This window comes from Moschus berezovskii, chromosome 8 (genome assembly GCF_049115385.1).
Source record: "Moschus berezovskii isolate FMDL1 chromosome 8, NW_MosBer_1.0, whole genome shotgun sequence".
NCBI classification, from domain to species: Eukaryota; Metazoa; Chordata; class Mammalia; order Artiodactyla; family Moschidae; genus Moschus; species Moschus berezovskii.
The window spans coordinates 28,888,745-28,908,646 of record NC_142467.1 but is presented as its reverse complement, the minus strand read 5'-3'; the positions used below and the strand labels follow the sequence as shown (position 1 = coordinate 28,908,646).

The following is a 19,902-nucleotide window of genomic DNA, read 5'->3' as shown; positions in this document are numbered from 1 at the left end:
GCGTGGACCCTGTGCAAAGATGACAGACACATAGCATTCAACCCAAGATATTACCTCATATCAAACGCTCTTACATAGTTGTCATGACACAAATTTGAAAGCATATTCAATTTTAAATGGCTCACAAACACTATAAAATCTCCTTATTTTATAGTTAAAAACTGGATTTTTGATTCTTAGTAAAAGTATTAAGAGAATTATGAATTTTTTAGCTTGAATGCTATTCTGTATATATATATATATATTTACTATGTCAGATTAAGTAACCATGTTTTTCTTATTTATAATTATTTTAATTCTGTTGAAATGCAAATGTTAGTGTGACATTTTGGTGGAGAATTAATAATATTCATTAATATGTGAGTATGTGCATGAGAGTTACTACATTTTTATGCATGACTTCACTAATTTCAAACTATTTTTCCCTTAATAAAATAAAACTGATCGCAATTAGATGAACATCAACTGTTAGTGATCATGATAGTAAGGTTATTGGAAAATGTTAGTTTTCATTCCAATCCCAAAGAAAGGCAATGCCAAAGAATGTTCAAATTACCGCACAAACAATTGCACTCATCTCACATGATAGCAAAGTAATGTTCAAAATTCTCCAAACCAGGCTTCAACAGGACGTGAACCGTAAACTTCCGGATGTTCAAGCTGGATTTAGAAAAGACAAAGGAACCAGAGATCAAAATGCCAGCATCTGTTGGATCATCAAAGAAGCAAAAGAGTACCAGAAAAACGTCTCCTTCTTTATTGATTATGCCAAAGCCTTTCATTGTGTGGATCACAACAAACTGGAAAATTCTGAAAGAGATGGGAATACCAGACCACCTGACCTGCCTTTTGAGAAATCTGTATGCAGGTCAAGAAGCAACAATTAGAACCAGACATGGAACAACAGACTGGTTCCAAATAGGAAAAGGAGTATGTCAAGGCTGTATATTGTCACCCTGCTTTATTTAACTTATATGTGTTGTACATCATGAGAAATGCTGGGCTGGATGAAACACAAGCTGCAATCAAGATTGCCAGGAGAACTATCAATAACCTCACATATGCAGATGACACTGTCCTCATGGCAGAAAGTGAAGAGGAACTAAAGAGCCTCTGGATGAAAATGAAAGAGGAGAGTGAAAAATCTGGCTTAAAACTCAGCGTTCAAAAAACTAAGATCATGGCATCCAGTCCCATCACTTCATGGCAAATAGATGGGGAAACAATGGAAACAGTGAGAGACTTTATTTTGGGGGGCTCCAAAATCACTGCAGATGGTGACTGCAGCCATGAAATTAAAAGAGGCTTGCTCTTTGGAAGAAAAGCTATGACCAACCTACACAGCATATTAAAAAGCAGAGACATTACTTTGCCAACAAAGGTCCATCTAGTCAAAGCTATAGTTTTTCCAGCAGTCATGTATGGATGTGAGAGTTAGACCATAAGGACTGAAGAATTGATGCTTTTGAACTGTGGTGTTGGAGAAGACTCTTGAGAGTCCCTTGGACTGCAAGGAGATGAAACCAGTCCATGCTAAAGAAAATTAGTCCTGAATATTCATTGGAAGGATTGAAGCTGAAGCTGAAACTACAATACTTTGGCCACCTGATGCGAAGAGCTGACTCATTTGAAAAGGCCCTGATGCTGGGAAAGATTGAGGGCAAGAGAAGAAGGGGACGACAGAGGATGAGATGGTTAGATGGCATCACTGACTAAATGGACATGAGTGTTAATAAGCTCCGGGAGTTGGTGATGGACAATGAAGCCTAGTGTGCTGTGATTCATGGGGTTGCAAAGAGTGAGACATGACTGAGCGACTGAACTGAACTGATTATTTAAGTAGGGGCTTTCCAAGTGGCACTAATGGTAAAGAAAACCTGGCTGCCAATGTAGGAGACTGAAGAGATGCAGGTTTGATCTCTGGGTTGGAAAGATCTCCTGGAGGAGGGCATGGGAACCCACTCCAGTATTCTTGCCTGGAGAATCCCATGGTCAGAGGAGCCTGGCTGGCTACCATCCATAGCGTCGCAACGAGTTGGACACAACTCAAGTGACTTAGTATGCATTCATTATATAAGAAGCAGGAGAGAAATGCAACTGGTGAAAGGCTTGGAAATCATACCTTCCAACATTTGAGAACAGTGGAAATTATCTTCAACTCTTTGAAGAATGGCTCTGAAAATGAGTTTAGACTCCAGAAGGCATAACTAGAACTGGTGAATTAAGGTTAAATGGACACACTTCAGTGCAATATAGAACTAAACTTTCTCAGTGAACAGTGTGTTGTATACCGGAATGCAGGTGGTAGTTGTGTAAGGGGGTGACATGTGGGTTCCTGGAATTGCTCTGGAAGGAGGTGAAAGATTACCTCTCCAGGACCTCTTAATGGAGATCTTTCCTTGAGCAATAAATTGAAACAGTGGATCATTTCTAGCTTCAAGATGCAAGTCCTCCTAAAATTTCTATTTCTCTGTATGCTATGAAATGATATCAATATTAATCATATGACAAGACATTTCTTTAAGTTGATATATTTTTAAACAGCTGCCAACCTATGTGCTCTATGAATTCTATGTTTTGAAGAGATTGGGGGAAAAAAGGTATTTAATCTATGACAAGAGGAAACATCATTAATAGGTGATAAAAGTAGGGGCTTAAAACTTCTATTTATTGAGTACTTACTGTGTGTAGGATGAATTGGATGAATTTATCCATATTATCTCATTTAATATACTTAGTTTTTCATTTCTTGGTTTGGAACTTGTGAGACACTGTAGTTCTTAGAATGATGAGTTCTCACAATAACTGACATTTTCTTATGTATTCTTTGGTGATGGAACACAGGACTGTTCTGATGGCTACATGTGCAAAACACATTTTCAAGTTAAAAATGGAACTGCAATGTCACATCAAGGAACATCTGCCCAAGTGCAGGCATTTCTTCCTGTGGAGGTGAGTGATTTAACATACCATGTTCTCCTTTTCAGTCTTTGTAAAGTATAAAGTAAAAATTTAAATCTGATAAATATATTTTAAAAATTAACTGCCATCAGATCCTGAACCTATTGTAAGGGGAGAAGTGAACATCATTTCTAAGAGGTATTTTCTTCTCTAATATTGAAATCTGGAACTGTGGTAAAGTTAAGATTCATTCTGGGTTTGCATAGATTGTCATAAGGCTTCACCCTTTTGGTTTCTGTTAGATCTAAAAACTACAGATGCCTTCCATTCCTTATTGATTTTTTCCAGTAAAATCCCCACAGGATAATACAGGCCTGTACCTCAGCTGAGTAATGCGTGATGGAGATCTCTTTACCTAGTCTACCTTTAATTTTTCTCCTATGTCCTTTAAAATATGCTAGATCTGGGCCTCATTCCTTAGGGGACTTTAACCTTGACTTGAAAGTCTTGCTAAATTAAAATTTAATAAGGTACTAATCATGGCATAATGGTTTTCTGGGATATTTTCAACTTTCTTTTTATCAAAATGCAAATAGACTTATTTTTTTTTTTAATTTTTTTTTGTGACTTTCTCAAAATTTATTTATTTATTTTTTTATAATTTTTTTTTCTTTACAGTTAAAAGTATTTTTATTAAAAAAGCACAAATGCAAAGAAATGAACAGAGGAAAATGTATGCGTCGAACCTGGACTGGTCACTTATGATAATATACATGCTACAATTCCATTCTCCCCAATCATTCCACCTTCACCCTCTCCCACAGAGTCCCAAAGACTGTTCTAAATGCCTATTTTTCTTTATGTCGTTAATAAAAATTTTTATATATCCATTGTAAAAATAAACAATAGAAAAATATATAAAAACTCCCATACATGCTTCAACTGAAGGTAACCACTATGAATATTTAGGTAAGTATCCTTACACATATATTTGTCACACACACACATACATACTTGTATTCTGAAATGAACAAGTATGGCATGGACATCTTTCCATGTCAGTAGATGTAGATATCTGTAGTTCTTCTTTAATGGCTCCATTGCATTTCATCCTATGGATGAACTATAATTATGTGAACCCATATTGAAGTAAAATGCTTGAATTTTAAAGTTGAATCAGTGGGGATCTAATTGCTTTAACATAAAGAAAGAAATATAATGGTTAAAATTCCAAATATCCTGTTAAAATGGGAAAGGAGACTTTTTTTGTTGACAGTTGAGCCCTAACCCCTTCTGTCTGTGTATGATGCTTGCCTGGAAGTAACTGTTGCCTGTATAATTTATTTTTTATTTATTTTTAAAATTAAATTTATTTTTTTAAAAGTACTCCAGGGGATTTTTATATTTGGTTGCACCGGGTATTAGTTGCAACATGTGGGATCTAGTTCCCTGACCAGGGTGGGAATCCAAGCCCCCTGCATTGGGAGCTCGGAGTTTTAGCCACTGGACCCGCAGGGAGTCTCATTGCCTGTATAATTTACTTTGCAATGTATTCTTGAGGATATTGTGTTTGGTAATAAAGTAAGTGCCCCTGATTTATATATAGATTTAAGGTTTTTTTTTTGGTAATGTTTTTAGTACGTTGAGTGCTTAGTCACTCAGTTGTGTCCGACTCTTTGCAGCTCTTTGGACTGTAGTCTTCCAGGCTCTTCTGTCCATGAGATTTTTCAGGCAAGGGTACTGGAGTGGGTTGCCATTTTTCTCCTTCAGGGGATCTTGAGTAGGTGTTCAAATCTTGATTACTGTTTCATGGTTCTAATAACCAACATCATATATGAAGCCAAGCATGTTAGGAAGCTTTTCAGTTCATTATATATTAACTTCAAAAATGCACATGGAGATGATGATTTAAAAGATAAATTACTAGTTCTTCCCTAACAAGTTGGCAGACATTTGAAAAGCACTAAAAAGTGGTGTTGACAGTGTGAGGAAACTGACACTTTCTGGTTGATGTTTTAACTTCACAGAGTTTAAAGATGTGCACATACTATGAATTATCTATTCCAATTCTAGGAATTTAGCTTCATAAAATATAATTTTTTTCAACATTTCCTAACAAATTTCAAACACATGAAAAAGTCAAAAAAATTTTGCAGTGAACATCCATGTACTCATTGCTTGGATTCTAACATTAACATTTTGCTATGCTTGCTGTATTATATATCTCTCCCTCTATTTATCTATCTTCCTTTTTGGTGCAATGCTTTTACATCAAAGTAAATTGCAGAAAATAATTAGAAATGTATGCAAAGTTTTACATGTGTACATTTAAAAGTTTTTCAAGTTTTACATGAAAGCATATTCATTTTACCATTATTTATAACAGGAAAAAGTAGAAACAACTAAAATATCCAGCAGTAGTGGCTTAGCTGCTTATGGAACATCTCTGTGATGGACTGTGATTCAGTAGGTTTGGACTAGAGCCTGAGAATTTTCAGTTCTAACAAGTTCCCAGGTTATGCTGATGCTGCTGGTACAGGGACCACCACATTCTAAGAACCACTGCAGTACTTTATAATGGAACTCTTAGCATATTTTAGATGTACAGCTGAGATAGTTAGTTAATATTATGTATGGTAGAGTTGATACTGTAATAATCTTGGTGAAATGAAAAATGTCTTAGGTTGAGCCTGAGATGGAGATTCCTGTTGAAGTGACTTATTAGGGATATGTTCCTAGGAGAAAGGGAGTGATGGAAGCAGGAAAGAACAAGGGATAAAAGCTAAGGTAGATTGTGGTCTCACTAGAGATGAGCTTTAGTCTGATCTTCTTAGAACTCTGGAGCATAGATACCCAAAATTAGTCTCACCTTGTGTCCTTGAGGCTGACCTTTTGTACTCTGTAACATTTATTGATCTGTCAGTCTGTCATTGACTGATGTAGAGGTAGACGTAGCTTGCAAGCAAGATGGCTCCAGTATTACCGAGAAATTCTTCAGGGAAGGGGGCTGCTGTGTGTTATCAGCCAACAATTATAACAGCTGGGTGTGAATGGGTGTGCTGGCCTTAAGGGGACCTGGGCAGGGCAGCAACAGTGTCTACTACGAAAGGGTAACCTAAAACCAAAAAGATGGCATCTGTGAGGAAGTACATGTATAAGGCCTGCATTGACATGACAGCAGTTTGTTTGAGAAAGAGCTAATGATTTTAGTTAACCACAAGCTCAAGGTTAAGTGAAAACAATGCCATGGATGCTAGAGAAACTAACTGGAACCTAAGCCATATTAATGAAAGCATGATTGGATCCCAACTATTGTCTGGGGTCCCCTGGAGGGTCCCAGAGACCCTTTCAAGGGGTCCACAAGGTCAAATATATTTAGTAATGTTAAGATATTATTTACATTTTGTACTTTCATTCTCCCCTAGTTTCCCAAAGGCTACTTATGTGTGATATTGCAACAGAGTGAATGCAGAAACAGTTATAAAAATTCAGCTGTCTTTAAGTTAGACACTAAAAATATTTTCAAAATGTATACTGCTTTTCTTACTAATTTATTTTGTTTTGGAAAACATTTATTTTTTTCATAAAAATTTGCTATTACCATGTATTTTTATTTATTTATTTTTTAAATTTATTTTATTGGAGGCAAATTACCTTACATTAATATATTGGTTGGTTTTGCCATTCATTGACATGAATCCGCCCCAGGTGTACATGTGTTCTCTTTCTTGAACCCCCCTCCCACCTCCCTCTTCCCCATATCCTCCCTCCATGTCATCCCCGTGCACCAGCCCCAAGCATCCTGTATCATGCTTCGAACCTGGACTGTTCACTTATGATAATATACATGCTACAATGTCGTTCTTCCCAATCATCCCACCTTCACCCTCTCCCACAGAGTCCCAAAGACTGTTCTATATGCCTATGTCTCTTTTGCAGTCTCGTATACAGGGTTCAGGTTACCATTTTTCTAAATTCCATATATATGCGTTAGTATACTGTATTGATGTTTTTCTTTCTGGCTTACTTCACTCTGTATAATTGGCTCCAATTTCATCCACCTCATTAAAACTGATTCAAATGCATTCTTTTTGATGGCTGAAAAATACTCCATTGTGTATATATACCAAAGCTTTCTTAACCATTCATCTGCAGATGGACATCTAGGTTGCTTCCATGTCCTGGCTATTATAAACAGTGCTGCAGTGAACATTGGAGTACATGTGTCTCTTTCAATTCTGGTTTCCTCGGTGTGTATGCCCAGGAGTGCGATTGCTGGATCATATGGCAGTTCTATTTCCAGTTTTTTGAGGAATCTCCACACTGTTCTCCATAGTGGCTGTACTAGTTTGCATTCCCACCAACAGTGTAAGAGGGTTCCCTTTTCTCCACATGCTCTCCAGCATTTATTGCTTGTAGATGTTTGGATAGCAGCCATTCTGACTGGTGTGAAATGGTATCTCATTGTGGTTTTGATTTGCATTTCTCTGATTATGAGGGATGTTGAGCATTTTTTCATGTGTTTGTTAGCCATGTTTATGTCTTCTTTGGAGAAATGTCTGTTTAGTTCTTTGGCCCATTTTTTGATTGGGTCACTTAGTTTTCTGGAATTGAGCTGCAGGAGCTGTTTGTATATTTTGGAGATTAATCCTTTATCAGTTGCTTCATTTGCTATTATTTTCTCCCATTCTGAAGGCTGTCTTTTCACCTTGCTTCTGCACAGCAAAGGAAACTCTAAGCAAGGTGAAAAGACAGCCTTCAGAATGGGAGAAAATATTACCATGTATTTTTAAAGTGAACTAATATTTTTAATCTCAATTTTAATTTCTAATACAATAAATATCATACACATAACTCTTAAACAAAAAGTTCATTGGAATCTTCAGTGAATTTTAGAAGTGTAAAGGGGAGTTGAGACCAGATAGTTTGAAAATCATTGCTATAGAACAAGGAAATATTACCTTATTGTATGTGCAGAACAACATTGATAGAGTACATGATGAATGAATTCATAAATAATAGTTGAAAATTGACCATAAGTGGGGTTTATCCATTCAAAGAAGCACACTGGGAGCCATGGGTAGGATTGAAAATTTATTATTGTGAGGACTATTGGGAGCTCTGGGGATGTTATATTAGAACTAAAGACCTAGGAAGGTTAATTGTCTTAAGATATCTAGAAAGCTTTCCCGTGGATGAGAGAGTAGGCTCAGTTTGTTTCTGAGGAAACAGAGTAACTGGAAATTATTCAAGACAAGACTCTCTACTGTATAGACTGCTCACAGTGAAACTGGTCATCTTGCAAAGCTGTGAGTTCCCTTCCCTTTCTTGGAGATGTTAACCACAGAGTGGATAACCTTTTCTCCAAAACAGTGGTCACTGACAGAAATGTTCACATGTTTAAAGCACCAGGATGGTGATGAATGAAGTGGGCTGATGGGAGTTGGTGGGACCTGTGGAGCAGTGGAGAGGGAATGGTTCATCCAAAGGGGCAGTAAAAATGCATCTTCAGGTGGATTTTCAAGAGAAGGCAAGATCTGTATTTATGTGTTGATTTAGTTAAAAAAAAAAAATCTGTGCAGGCTAAATAGACTATGTGTATGAGCTGCAAATGGTCCTTAGGCCACCAGTTTATAACCTAGCCTCTAATATTATTGAACCATTCAATATCACGGTAATCCAAGCCTATGCCCCAACCAGTAATGATGAAGAAGCTGAAGTTGAACGGTTCTATGAAGACCTACAAGACCTTTTAGAACTAACACCCAAAAAAGATGTCCTTTTCATTATAGGGGACTGGAATGCAAAAGTAGGAAGTCAAGAAACACCTGGAGTAACAGGCAAATTTGGCCTTGGAGTACGGAATGAAGCAGGGCAAAGGCTAATAGAGTTTTGCCAAGAGAATGCACTGGTGATAGCAAACACCCTCTTCCAACAACACAAGAGAAGACTCTACACATGGACATCACCAGATGGTCAACAACAAAATCAGATTGATTATATTCTTTGCAGCCAAAGATGGAGAAGCTCTATACAGTCAGCAAAAACAAGACCAGGAGCTGACTGTGGCTCAGATCATGAACTCCTTATTGCCAAATTCAGACTGAAATTGAAGAAAGTAGGGAAAACCACTAGACAATTCAGATATGACCTCAATCAAATCCCTTATGATTATACAGTGGAAGTGAGAAATAGATTTAAGGGTCTAGATCTGATAGATAGAGTGCCTGATGAACTCTGGACGGAGATTCATGACATTGTACAGGAGACAGGGACCAAGACCATCCCCATGGAAAAGAAATGCAGAAAAGCAAAATGGCTGTCTGGGGAGGCCTTACAAATAGCTGTGAAAAGAAAAGAAGTGAAAAGCAAAGGAGAAAAGGAAAGATATAGCCATCTGAATGCAGAGTTCCAAAGAATAGCAAGGAGAGATAAGAAAGCCTTCCTCAGCGAGCAATGCAAAGAAATAGAGGAAAAAAACAGAATGGGAAAGACTAGAGATTTCTTCAAGAAAATTAGAGATACTAAGGGAACATTTCATACAAAGATGGGCTCGATGAAGGACAGAAATGGTATGGACCTGACAGAAGCAGAAGATATTAAGAAGAGGTGGCAAGAATACACAGAAGAACTGTACAAAAAAGATCTTCATGACCCAGATAATCACGATGGCGTGATCACTCACCTAGAGCCAGACATCTTGGAATGTGAAGTCAAGTGGGCCTTAGAAAGCATCACTACGAAGAAAGCTAGTCGAAGTGATGGAATTCCAGTTGAGCTATTTCAAATCCTGAAAGATGATGCTGTGAAAGTGCTGCAGTCAATATGCCAGCAAATTTGGAAAACTCAGCAGTGGCCACAGGACTGGAAAAGGTCAGTTTTCATTCCAATCCCAAAGAAAGGCAATGCCAAAGAATGCTCAAACTACTGCACAATTGCGCTCATCTCACACGCTAATAAAGTAATGCTCAAAATTCTCCAAGCCAGGCTTCAGCAATACATGAACCGTGAACTTCCAGATGTTCAAGCTGGTTTTAGAAAAGGCAGAGGCACCAGAGATCAAATTGCCAACATCCGCTGGATCATGGACAAAGCAAGAGAGTTCCAGAAAAACATTTATTTCTGCTTTATTGACAATGCCAAAGCCTTTGACCGTGTGGATCACAATAAACTGTGGAACATTCTGAAAGAGATGGGAATATCAGACCACCTGACCTGCCTCTTGAGAAACCTGTATGCAGGTCAGGAAGCAATAGTCAGAACTGGATATGGAACAACAGACTGGTTCCAAATAGGAAAAGGAGTACGTCTAGGTTGTATATTGTCACCCTGCTTATTTAACTATTATATGCAGAGTACATCATAGGAACACTGAGCTGGAAGAAGCAGAAGCTGGAATCAAGATTGCTGGGAGAAATATCAATAACCTCAGATATACAGATGACACAACCCTATGGCCACCTCATGCGATGAGTTGACTCACTGGAAAAGACTGATGCTGGGAGGGATTGGGAGTGGGAGGAGAAAGGGACGACAGAGAATGAGATGGACGGATGGCATCACCGACTCGATGGACATAAGTTTGAGTGAACTCCGGGAGTTGGTGATGGACAGGGAGGCCTGACGTGCTTCAATTCATGGGGTCGCTAAGAGTTGGACATGACTGAGCGACTGAACTGAACTGAACTAATATTATAGAAAGGGGTCCCGCATTGTATAGAAGACTGAGTCAGGGGACTTTGGAATTCTCTTTAGAATTTAGAGCCCCATCCATGGCTAGGCTTCCCTGGTGGTGCTAGTGGTAAAGAACCTGCCTGCAAATGCAGGAGTGGAAAGAGACCTGGGTTTGATCTCTGGGTCAGGAAGATGCCTGGAGGAGGGCATGCAACCCACTCCAGTATTCTTGCCTGGAGAATCCCATGGACACAGGAGGCTGGTGGGCTACCATCCATAGGATCACAAAAGTGTTGAACATGACTGAAGTGACTTAGCATATCGTATCTGTGCATCACATTTCCTATTTAAAGATATTTGAAAGAATGCCTCTACTAATATTTACTTTAAAAAAGATCTAAAAAAAATTGGCCATGTATGAAGTGGGAAATCAGATCACTTTTTTGTTCCAATCAGAACTGGTAGTCTTGACTATAGAGGGGTAGCTGGATTGATGATTTTTATGCCTGTGAGTTTATATGCAATAAACAGGAATTTAAAAATCAAAGAAATATAATGGAATATGTGAATGAAGTAATTTGTTAAAATTATAATATATGTCTTGTTTGAATTTTTAAAATGTAATTTAAAATGATACTTAAAATAGTGAGATGATATTCAGAAATCTACTAAATATATTGGGGTTTCTTAGTGTCGGTTTTGAGGACAAGATTTCTTATATGATTATTCATTAGATAAGGCATTTATTGTTGAGAGTAGTTATTGTGATTTGATTGTAACATTTCTGTGTTTGTGAAGTAACAAGCAAGACTTGAACAAGATCTTTTCATTACCAGTGACCAGGAGAGATTCTTTGCTTTATTTATAAAAATAAAATAATAGTTTGAGAATAAAAGTGTTAGCAAAGGCTCTATATTCAAATTTAGACAATTTTTTTTGAGGAAAATTAGTCACTGTTAACCTTTAAACCTCATATGAATATTATTGCAAAATAACTACTAAACTTTAAAATTATTTTGTAAGGTTCTAAATTAACTCCCAGTGCTAAAGAATCCACCTGCCCATGCAAAAGACACAAGAGATGCAGGTTCGATCCCTAGGTCCAGAAGATCCCCTGAAGTAGGAAATGGGAACCTGATCCAGTATTCTTGCCTAGAAAATTCCATGGACACAGGAGCCTGGCAGACCACAGTCCATTGGGCTGCAAAGAGTCAGACACGACTGAGCACAGCGCTACAGCAAATTAACTCACTGGCCAATATAGACTACAATGGCTACAATTCTAGAGAGTTCTAGCTACAGTGCTACAATTCTAGCTACAATTCTCTAGAATCTACGATTCTAGAGAAACAAGGTATAAGTTTTTTTTTTTAAATCATGTTTAACATTAAACCACTCTAAATAAAAGGAAACAATGAGATTAATATTCAACATGGATATTGATTTTTAATAACCAGTAGTAAAAATTATTCTGGAGAAGGCAATGGCAGCCCACTCCAATACTCTTGCCTGGAAAATCCCATGACGGAGGCGCCTAGTAGGCTGCAGTCCATGGGGTCGCGAAGAGTCGGACACGACTGAGCGACTTCACTTTCACTTTTCACTTTCATGCATTGGAGAAGGAAATGGCAACCCACTCCAGTGTTCTTGCCTGGAGAATCCCAGGGACAGGGGAGCCTGGTGGGCTGCCGTCTGTAGGGTCTCACAGAGTTGGACACGACTGAAGCGACTTAGCAGCAGCAGCAGCAGTAAAAATTATTAATGAATGTTTAGAAGAGGGAAGTGCCCGAAAGTTCTTCCTGTAGAAATAGCTTTTGTCTAACATTGCTTTGCATTTTCTTTTTATCTCTACCATCTTCATATATGGAATTCTGAATCATTTTCATAGAATAGAGATAGCCCAGCTTTTGCCCTTCAATTAATTCAATTTAGATACCCATAAATATTTATTTTAGGTTGGTCAGTGATTTTTTATATTATTGAAGTTTGGATTCTTCTATCTGAAGTTTCGTTTCTTCCTTTTGAAGAGGTATCAGAGATTGGTATTGAGCATATTTTATTTATTCATTTACTATCTTCATTACTTTAAAGCCTGAGGTTACACCTTTAGATTACATTTTTTAAAACTATGAAAATGATAGAGTCATAAGAATAGCAATGGTATACTACTGGAAAAAGGGATTTTTGTCCTAGGGCCTTGTAGTCCAGTAACTGGGACTTTCCTTAGTCCAGGGCAGGTAGAATATTATAGGAAATCCTGAACAAAAAACAACTTATCACAAATTCCCTGAAGCATAAAGCTGAGAATCAGTAACAGGAAATGATCTCAATTACCAAAAGAACATATTCAGAGAATGATGATCTTCTGATGTAACCAGGTCCTCAAATATACTCATTTGCCCTAAGGATTTTATTAAGTGGCTTCTAGGATGAGTTCTATTTTGTATGTCTGAAATAGACTCATATGTCAGAATATTATGGGTTTTTTATATATATAATGGAATAAATGACAAGCTACAGTTCTCAGTGTTAACAATTTCTTTGTAAAGCAACTGCTATTTTTAGACTGAAGTATAGGCATGTTGATAAATGTAAATGATGAGTAATAAGCATGTTTACCTCTAGTATCTGAAAATGTAATTATTAAAGCAATGCTAACATATCAGAAAGTCTATTATACTTAATATGTGTAGATACAAATGAAAGTACCTGTAATAGTATTTATTGATTGATTTAATGAATCTAATGTTGATAGATAAGTGGATTTTTAAAGTAAATAACTATTAATACAGAAAACCTCAATCCCACAATACCATTTAGTGTTTTTCTTGTGGTATATTATGAAAATGTTCAAAGGCAAAGTAAATTTTATTTAATTTAGAGTGTAAATATATGCCACGGAGTGGTGTGTCTGAGAGGAGAGTATAGGATATTCTGAAAATCAGTCAGGTCTGATTAGGATTTTCAGTTCTAATAAAATTGTGGATTATTGCACTAGATACAATATTTATTATACAAACTGCATTTCTTTAACTGTGCTTTGACAGAAATGTGTGTTTACTTATTCTTAGAACTCATCAGAAATCACATACAGAGATGTAGCACTAAAACTATTTGAACTATCTAATAAAATCTTGGGGGGGAGTGGTCTTAAAAGACCTTAATGCTCAACTGTGAAACCAAGAAGTATTATATGGAAGCAGAAACATGCCCCATACTCTCTCAAATCTTTCTTCTCTAGGCTCTTGGTAACTGAGTAATATCACTTTTCAAAATTTGGAGAACATATTAGGTTTAGTGAGAGCGTATAACCTAAAAGGCTTCTTAAGTTTACTCCTACCTTTGAAATTCTCTGTGCTCTATTTGCTGTGGCAGAGCAAAGAGAGAATCTGTTTTTTGAGAGAAATCAAGTTGAATCAATCCAGATAGGTAACTAATTCTTTTTCTATTTTTCAAGCCAGTAGAAAAGCCTTTGCAAAGGCTAAGGCTACCTGCCATACCCACTGTATTTTAACTCAGCAGTGAGTTATATCACAAAGCTTTCTTTATATATAGTTCTAATATTGAAGTGTTTTTTAAAAGTCAAAAGTATGATCATTTCTAGCAGCAGATGTGTACTTGAGAGAATACTGAGCTGATATTTTCTGTATGAAAATCTGATTTTCAATGTGAAATGCTTCTATCCAGTTGTAAAGGTCTAAAAAGAACCAGTTATTTCTGAGGAAGAACACTTAGTGTATTATTTTAATTGCTCTAAGTATTTCCCCCATTTACAAAAAAATGAGTTTGAGTTGGTCTTCATGATATAGGTTTAAAAAAGAAACGTAATAGATTAATTGGAGGTTTCAAACTTTATGAGGATATCTTGATTTTACAATCAAATCTAAAATAAATGAAAGTGAAACCACTGTTTAGTATTTCTTCCTCCTCCTTTGATTTTTGTTTTTTTTTTGGAAATCCGTGGAAATTCCATGTGTGGAGAGGGATCCATTGGAATATACTATAATGAGATTTGCTCTCACAAAAGATTAAATAGAATCTAAAATATTTGAGTTTTCAAAAGTTTTTTTAATCAATTATATTTAAAATTCCTTTTGTTCCTTAGTTAAATTATTTGTTTGCTTTTGTTTAATTACTTTTGACTGCATTGCAAGGCATGTGAGATCTTGGTTCTCTGACCAGGGATCAAACCTGTGTACTCTGCAGTGGAAGCACACAGTGTTAACCACTAGGCTCCTCAGTTAAATTGAAAAGGTTAATTTAAAAAATATTTTCTGGAGTGAAAGAAATACCCATCAGCATAATAGTCTATGCAGGACTCAAAAGCAGTCTAAAGAAATTGAATGTTGAAGTGGAAATGTGAAATACCATGGAAGACGGCAATCTTTGGATGTTTGAATGACTGTTGACTTTTTTTGTTTAGCTTGAATGAAATTAGCTACTTGGCAGGATTTTTTTAACTGTTAGATAGAGACTATTATATAGAATGTGGTTTTACTACAGAATTATTGCCCAGAACTAGGAGCAATTGTATATGTACATTGCTACTTATTTAATCAGACCCATGTAGGTTCCAATATTTTTTCAGCTAGGACCTGAAATGCTCATTGTTAAAGAGGCTTTATTAAAAATGTGGATGATTTATTTTTACAGAGAGACAAAACATTTTCAAATTGGAATAGTGATTCTGAACCTTGCTACTAGACTCCAAGCATTGTCCTGATTAGATCACTTTGATTCCACGGTGCCTGGCATATAACTGTCAGAAACTAATAGAGCCTATATCTTGATTTTTCTGGATGGAATTATCCAAAATTACCCCTCTCTCCAGTGTACTATTAAAAGTTAGCAATGTTAAAATAATTATTTTTTCATTATCAATTTTTGTCTGTTTATCAAATGGTGCTTATTAAATGAAGTGGCCAGGAATATTTGTTGAAGTTTATCTATATATTTATGTGCCTAAGGGTGAAAAATAACTTTACCTTAAAATAAATGGAAATAACCAGGTCTGAGATCTGTTGCTTGTAGAAGCGCCAAGATATATTAAGATGAAATTTCAATAGCCATTTATCCCAAAGGGCCAAAAGTGGCATATTTGACAGATCTTTTTCAAGAAAAGTTTGCCAGCCTCCACACTGGTTTTACATACAAGATGATTGGTAGTTTAGTGTTCTTTTTAAAAATAATAAACAAATGAATGTTTCAGGAAACCTCTGATAGACTGAATCAGGTGGAACTGATTTAATGTTATGGATAATTACATAATTAGTGCTGTAAAAAATAAACTATACTATCTGCTTGATGGACTGGAGCTGCTGTGAAGGAGGTATGTAATTATACAATCAGCATCCTCCTCCTATGCTGATTCTAGGTAATCCTTATTCTTCCTTGTCTGAGAAGGGGCTTCCTGTCTGTGTTTCCTGATGTTAATTTTAAATGAATAGAGCTGAGCATTCAGTAGTTTCCCGTCCCTTGATAAGTCTTCCCATGCTCCAGGTCTGTGTGAGACCATCCTCTGAGACCAGTGGCTTTCAGACTTTTGATATAGACTCACAATAAGGAATACATTTTACATCAGGACCTAGTACACAGCACACACACGTATCTGAAGCCAGGGTTCACAACAAACAATTCTTATTCTTTTTGATCTACCTACTCTATTAATCTATTTTGCTCTATTTTATATTTTTTAAATGCTGGCTGAAGTCCACCAGTTGATTTTGGAATCTCCTAAGAGCTTATGACTCACGTTTAGAAAATATTACTTACATCCTTGATGATTGCTAACATGGAAGGGATTCAGAGAGTACCATAATGTTGCTGCCGTGGGCTCTGGGTAGCAGGTGGTGTGGCATGGTTGAAAGAACAGTGGCTTTGGAGTTGGGCACATTTGGTTTTAAATGCCTACTTTTACTTATTTTAACTGTGTACTTTGAACATGTGACTAAACCTCTGTGAGCCTCAAATCCCTTATCTGTAAACATGGATCCCAAATATTTGAGGGAGTCAGCAAGTGGGGAATTGGGGTCTATCTATTAAATGATGTCATAGAAGAAGGAATCTGATCATGGCTGAAAAGGTGGTAGGCAATTCATAAAGTTTACATTCCTTTCCCCACTCTTTTTCAACATCAAACAACTCACCTGGGAAAGAGCATGGTAAATCCCTGCCTCACAGGGTGGTTGTGAGGATCACATAGGATAATGGAACCAAAGACTAACTAATGTGAATTTTCACCAGAGCATCCTTAAGTCAGGGTCACTGTTTCAGAATAAATCTCTGAGGAAGTAGAATAGAAGAGAGTCCTGTGAAGGTTAAGTGACAACACTAGAAAACAAAACAAGTGCTGAAATTCTGCATTATGGGATTTAATAGCAAGCATTGTTTTGAGATATAGGGGTATTCAAAACTCAACATTAAAAAACTGAAGATCATGGCATCGGGTCCCATCACTTCATGGCAAATAGATGGCGAAACAATGGAAACAGTGACAGACTTTATTTTCTTAGGCCTCAAAATCACTGATGATGGTGACTGCAGCCATGAAATTAAAAGACACTTGCTCCTTGGAAGAAAATCTATTGACAAACTTAGACACCATATTAAAAAGAAGAGACATTACTTGACTGACAAAGGTCTGCCTAGTCAAAGCTATGGTTTTTCCAGTCATGCCTGGATATGAGAGTTGGACCATAAAGAAAGCTGAGCACCAAAGAATTGATTCTTTTGAACTGTGGTGCTGAAGAAGACTCTTGAGAGACCCTTGGACAGCAAGGACATCAAGCCAGTCAATCCTAAAGAAAATCAGTCCTGAATATTCATTGGAAGGACTGATGCTGAGGCTGAAACTCCAATACTTTGGCCTTCTGATAGGAAGAGCTGACTCATTAGAAAAGACCCTGATGCTGAGAAAGAGTGAAGGCACAAGGAGAAGGGGTTGACAGCAGATGAGATGGTTGAATGGCATCACTGACTTGATGGACATGAGTGTGAGCAAGCTCCGGGAGCTGGTGATGGACAAGGAAGCCTGGCTTGCTGCAGTCCATGGTTGCAAAGAATCAGACACAACTGAGCGACTGAACTGAAGTGATCGTGGTATTGCATGTTGATATTGGAGAGCTGCTACCAAACTGCTAAAGAATTATTTATAGTGCCTATTATAAATTGTATATACAAATTGTTTCATTTTGCATTATATATAGGATTTAAAGAAACTTTAAAATTATTCAGTAAAAGAGTTTGCTTCATTAAAAGACCTGGAAAATGAGCATCGGAAGATAATTACCTATTGTATAAAATTTCTGTCATGTTCTTTACCTTAACTGAAATACAGTGTAATAATTTAATTGTGAGAAAATTGTAGCCTCTGTCTCATGACTTGAACTCTTGGGAGAATTTTCATTGTACATGTGTCAGTTCAGTCGCTCAGTCGTCTCCAATTCTGTGACCCCATGGACTGCAGCATGCCAGGCTTCCTTATCTAGCACCAGCTCTCGGAGCTTGCTGAAACTCATGTTCATCGAGTCAGTGATGCTATCTAACCATGTCATCGTCTGTCGTCCCCTTCTCCTCCTGCCTTCAATCCATGTGTATGTTTTTATAAAAGCACCTTCTTTACTTTAAAGGTGTTATAGTTTTAACTACTTCTAAGTTAGTTCATAACTTTGAAATGCTCTTTCCTTACTAGTTTTCAATGTTTACTTTCTTGTCTGAAAGAAAACTCCTTGGTTTTGATACTGTCACTACTCCTCTCTTACATCATCTTTTCTCTAGAATTTTACTGATGTTGTGATTATTTAGTGGCAACCTGGGCTTTGTTGGTTGTGAGGAAGGGACATAAATCAGACAAAGCAAGTATAAGGCCATGACAGCTACAAAGCGTCTTTTCCATATTTCTTATTCTCCAGGGTTTTCAGTCTCTGGTTGTTCTGAAATGTTTCACTCTCATTTTAGGCCCGTGCTGGTTGATTGCACTTAATTTCTGTGCCATTTCTATGTTTATAGTCCCTTACATCATGTTAGGAAATGACCTCCCACTTTAAGTTCAAATCACACTTAACGTTCAGGAGAAAAGTCCTGGCTCCTTTAAGACAGAAGTACCTTTTTCTCTGCCAGAAAGCTCATTGTAAAACTGAAAAGCTTAACCAAAAAGGGTTTCAATGTAAATTGAATATTGATAGAGAAGGGTGGTTAATTGGCCTTAGTAACTTGGTTGCTAAGGAAGCATTTTTCTGATTGGGAGGAAACTCTCCTGGGTATTCTACTGCTTCTTGTGGACCTAAAATGCTTTGTTTTATCTCTTACTTTCTGTTTCTGAGTTGGAAGAGGAAAAAGCAGAAAGCTATCATAGGAATGAAAAGCTGTGGGAAGCAGATGGTTGCTCTCTCTTAGCTACAGAAAGAGAGAGCTAAATACTGACTAGCAACAAGCCAATGCCAGCAAGGACTCTTTGTGTAAGGCAGACAGTTGGAAAATACCATGAGGGCAAGATATAAAGAGCTTGCATAAGAGGACATAGGTTAGATTAGGGGTTTTTTAGTGCCTGGAAACATGTAGGTGAAAAAAATGAAAGGATATTTTGAATGGACATCCAACACCCATGTTAAACAGCAGGATTAAATGTTTTTTGAATGGCTGAGTTTATTAAGAGGAATTATTTAGTTTGTACTTATTTGCATTTTGAAGGTTTTGTACTATATCGTATATTAAATTTAATTAATTTGTAGTTACTTCAATAAACAATAGTTACAAACATCTCTGTTATTGTATAGTTTATTGCATAGTAGTACCATAAGTAACCTTGGAGTAAACAAATTACAGATTTTTCATTGAAATATTTTTTTTCAAAATAAAAATGCCTTTGAACATTGACTGTACATATATGCTAAACTTTAAGAAATACTTTAAATAATTTTGGTTATCTAAGTATACTTTAGGTAATTATTTCTACATACTAAATTATGTTACACTAACCTCAGTAAATTAGTGCCTATATTTTTCTTAATTTCATTTTTTTTTTAACTCACCGCTTCATTTAGCAGATATTTTAGAGTATCTACTAAATGTTAGGCACTATGTTAAAGGATACCAAAAGGAATAAAACTTCTCAGAAGCAGTGACATATGTCTCAGGAGAGTTTCGAAAAGAAAATATCTTTTCTGGCATTAATTATGGTCTGTTAAGTTTTGTATGTTTTCCCCATTACTAGTATTGTATATTATTATTTGTACTTAAACATTTTTTTATGGTACTTTTAAATTGTAAAATTCTTTTAAATAGCATTATTTGTATCATTTTTGTGGACATATGTAAAAAGAACCAGAG

The 19,902-nt window shown here is 36.6% G+C and overlaps 1 protein-coding gene across 6 annotated transcripts in view; it reads left to right on the top strand.

Moving 5' to 3' along the window:
• Positions 1-19,902, top strand: part of ATG10 (autophagy related 10) — a 276,660-nt gene that overhangs the window by 78,376 nt on the left and 178,382 nt on the right. For 4 of the 6 annotated variants that reach the window (XM_055428713.2, XM_055428715.2, XM_055428712.2 and 1 more), the window contains exon 3: positions 2,845-2,952. The exons of the other annotated variants lie outside the window; for them this stretch is intronic. In XM_055428713.2, the coding sequence (XP_055284688.1) occupies positions 2,845-2,952 (108 nt within the window). The remainder of the gene's footprint in view (positions 1-2,844; positions 2,953-19,902) is intronic. 6 annotated transcript variants of the gene reach the window in all.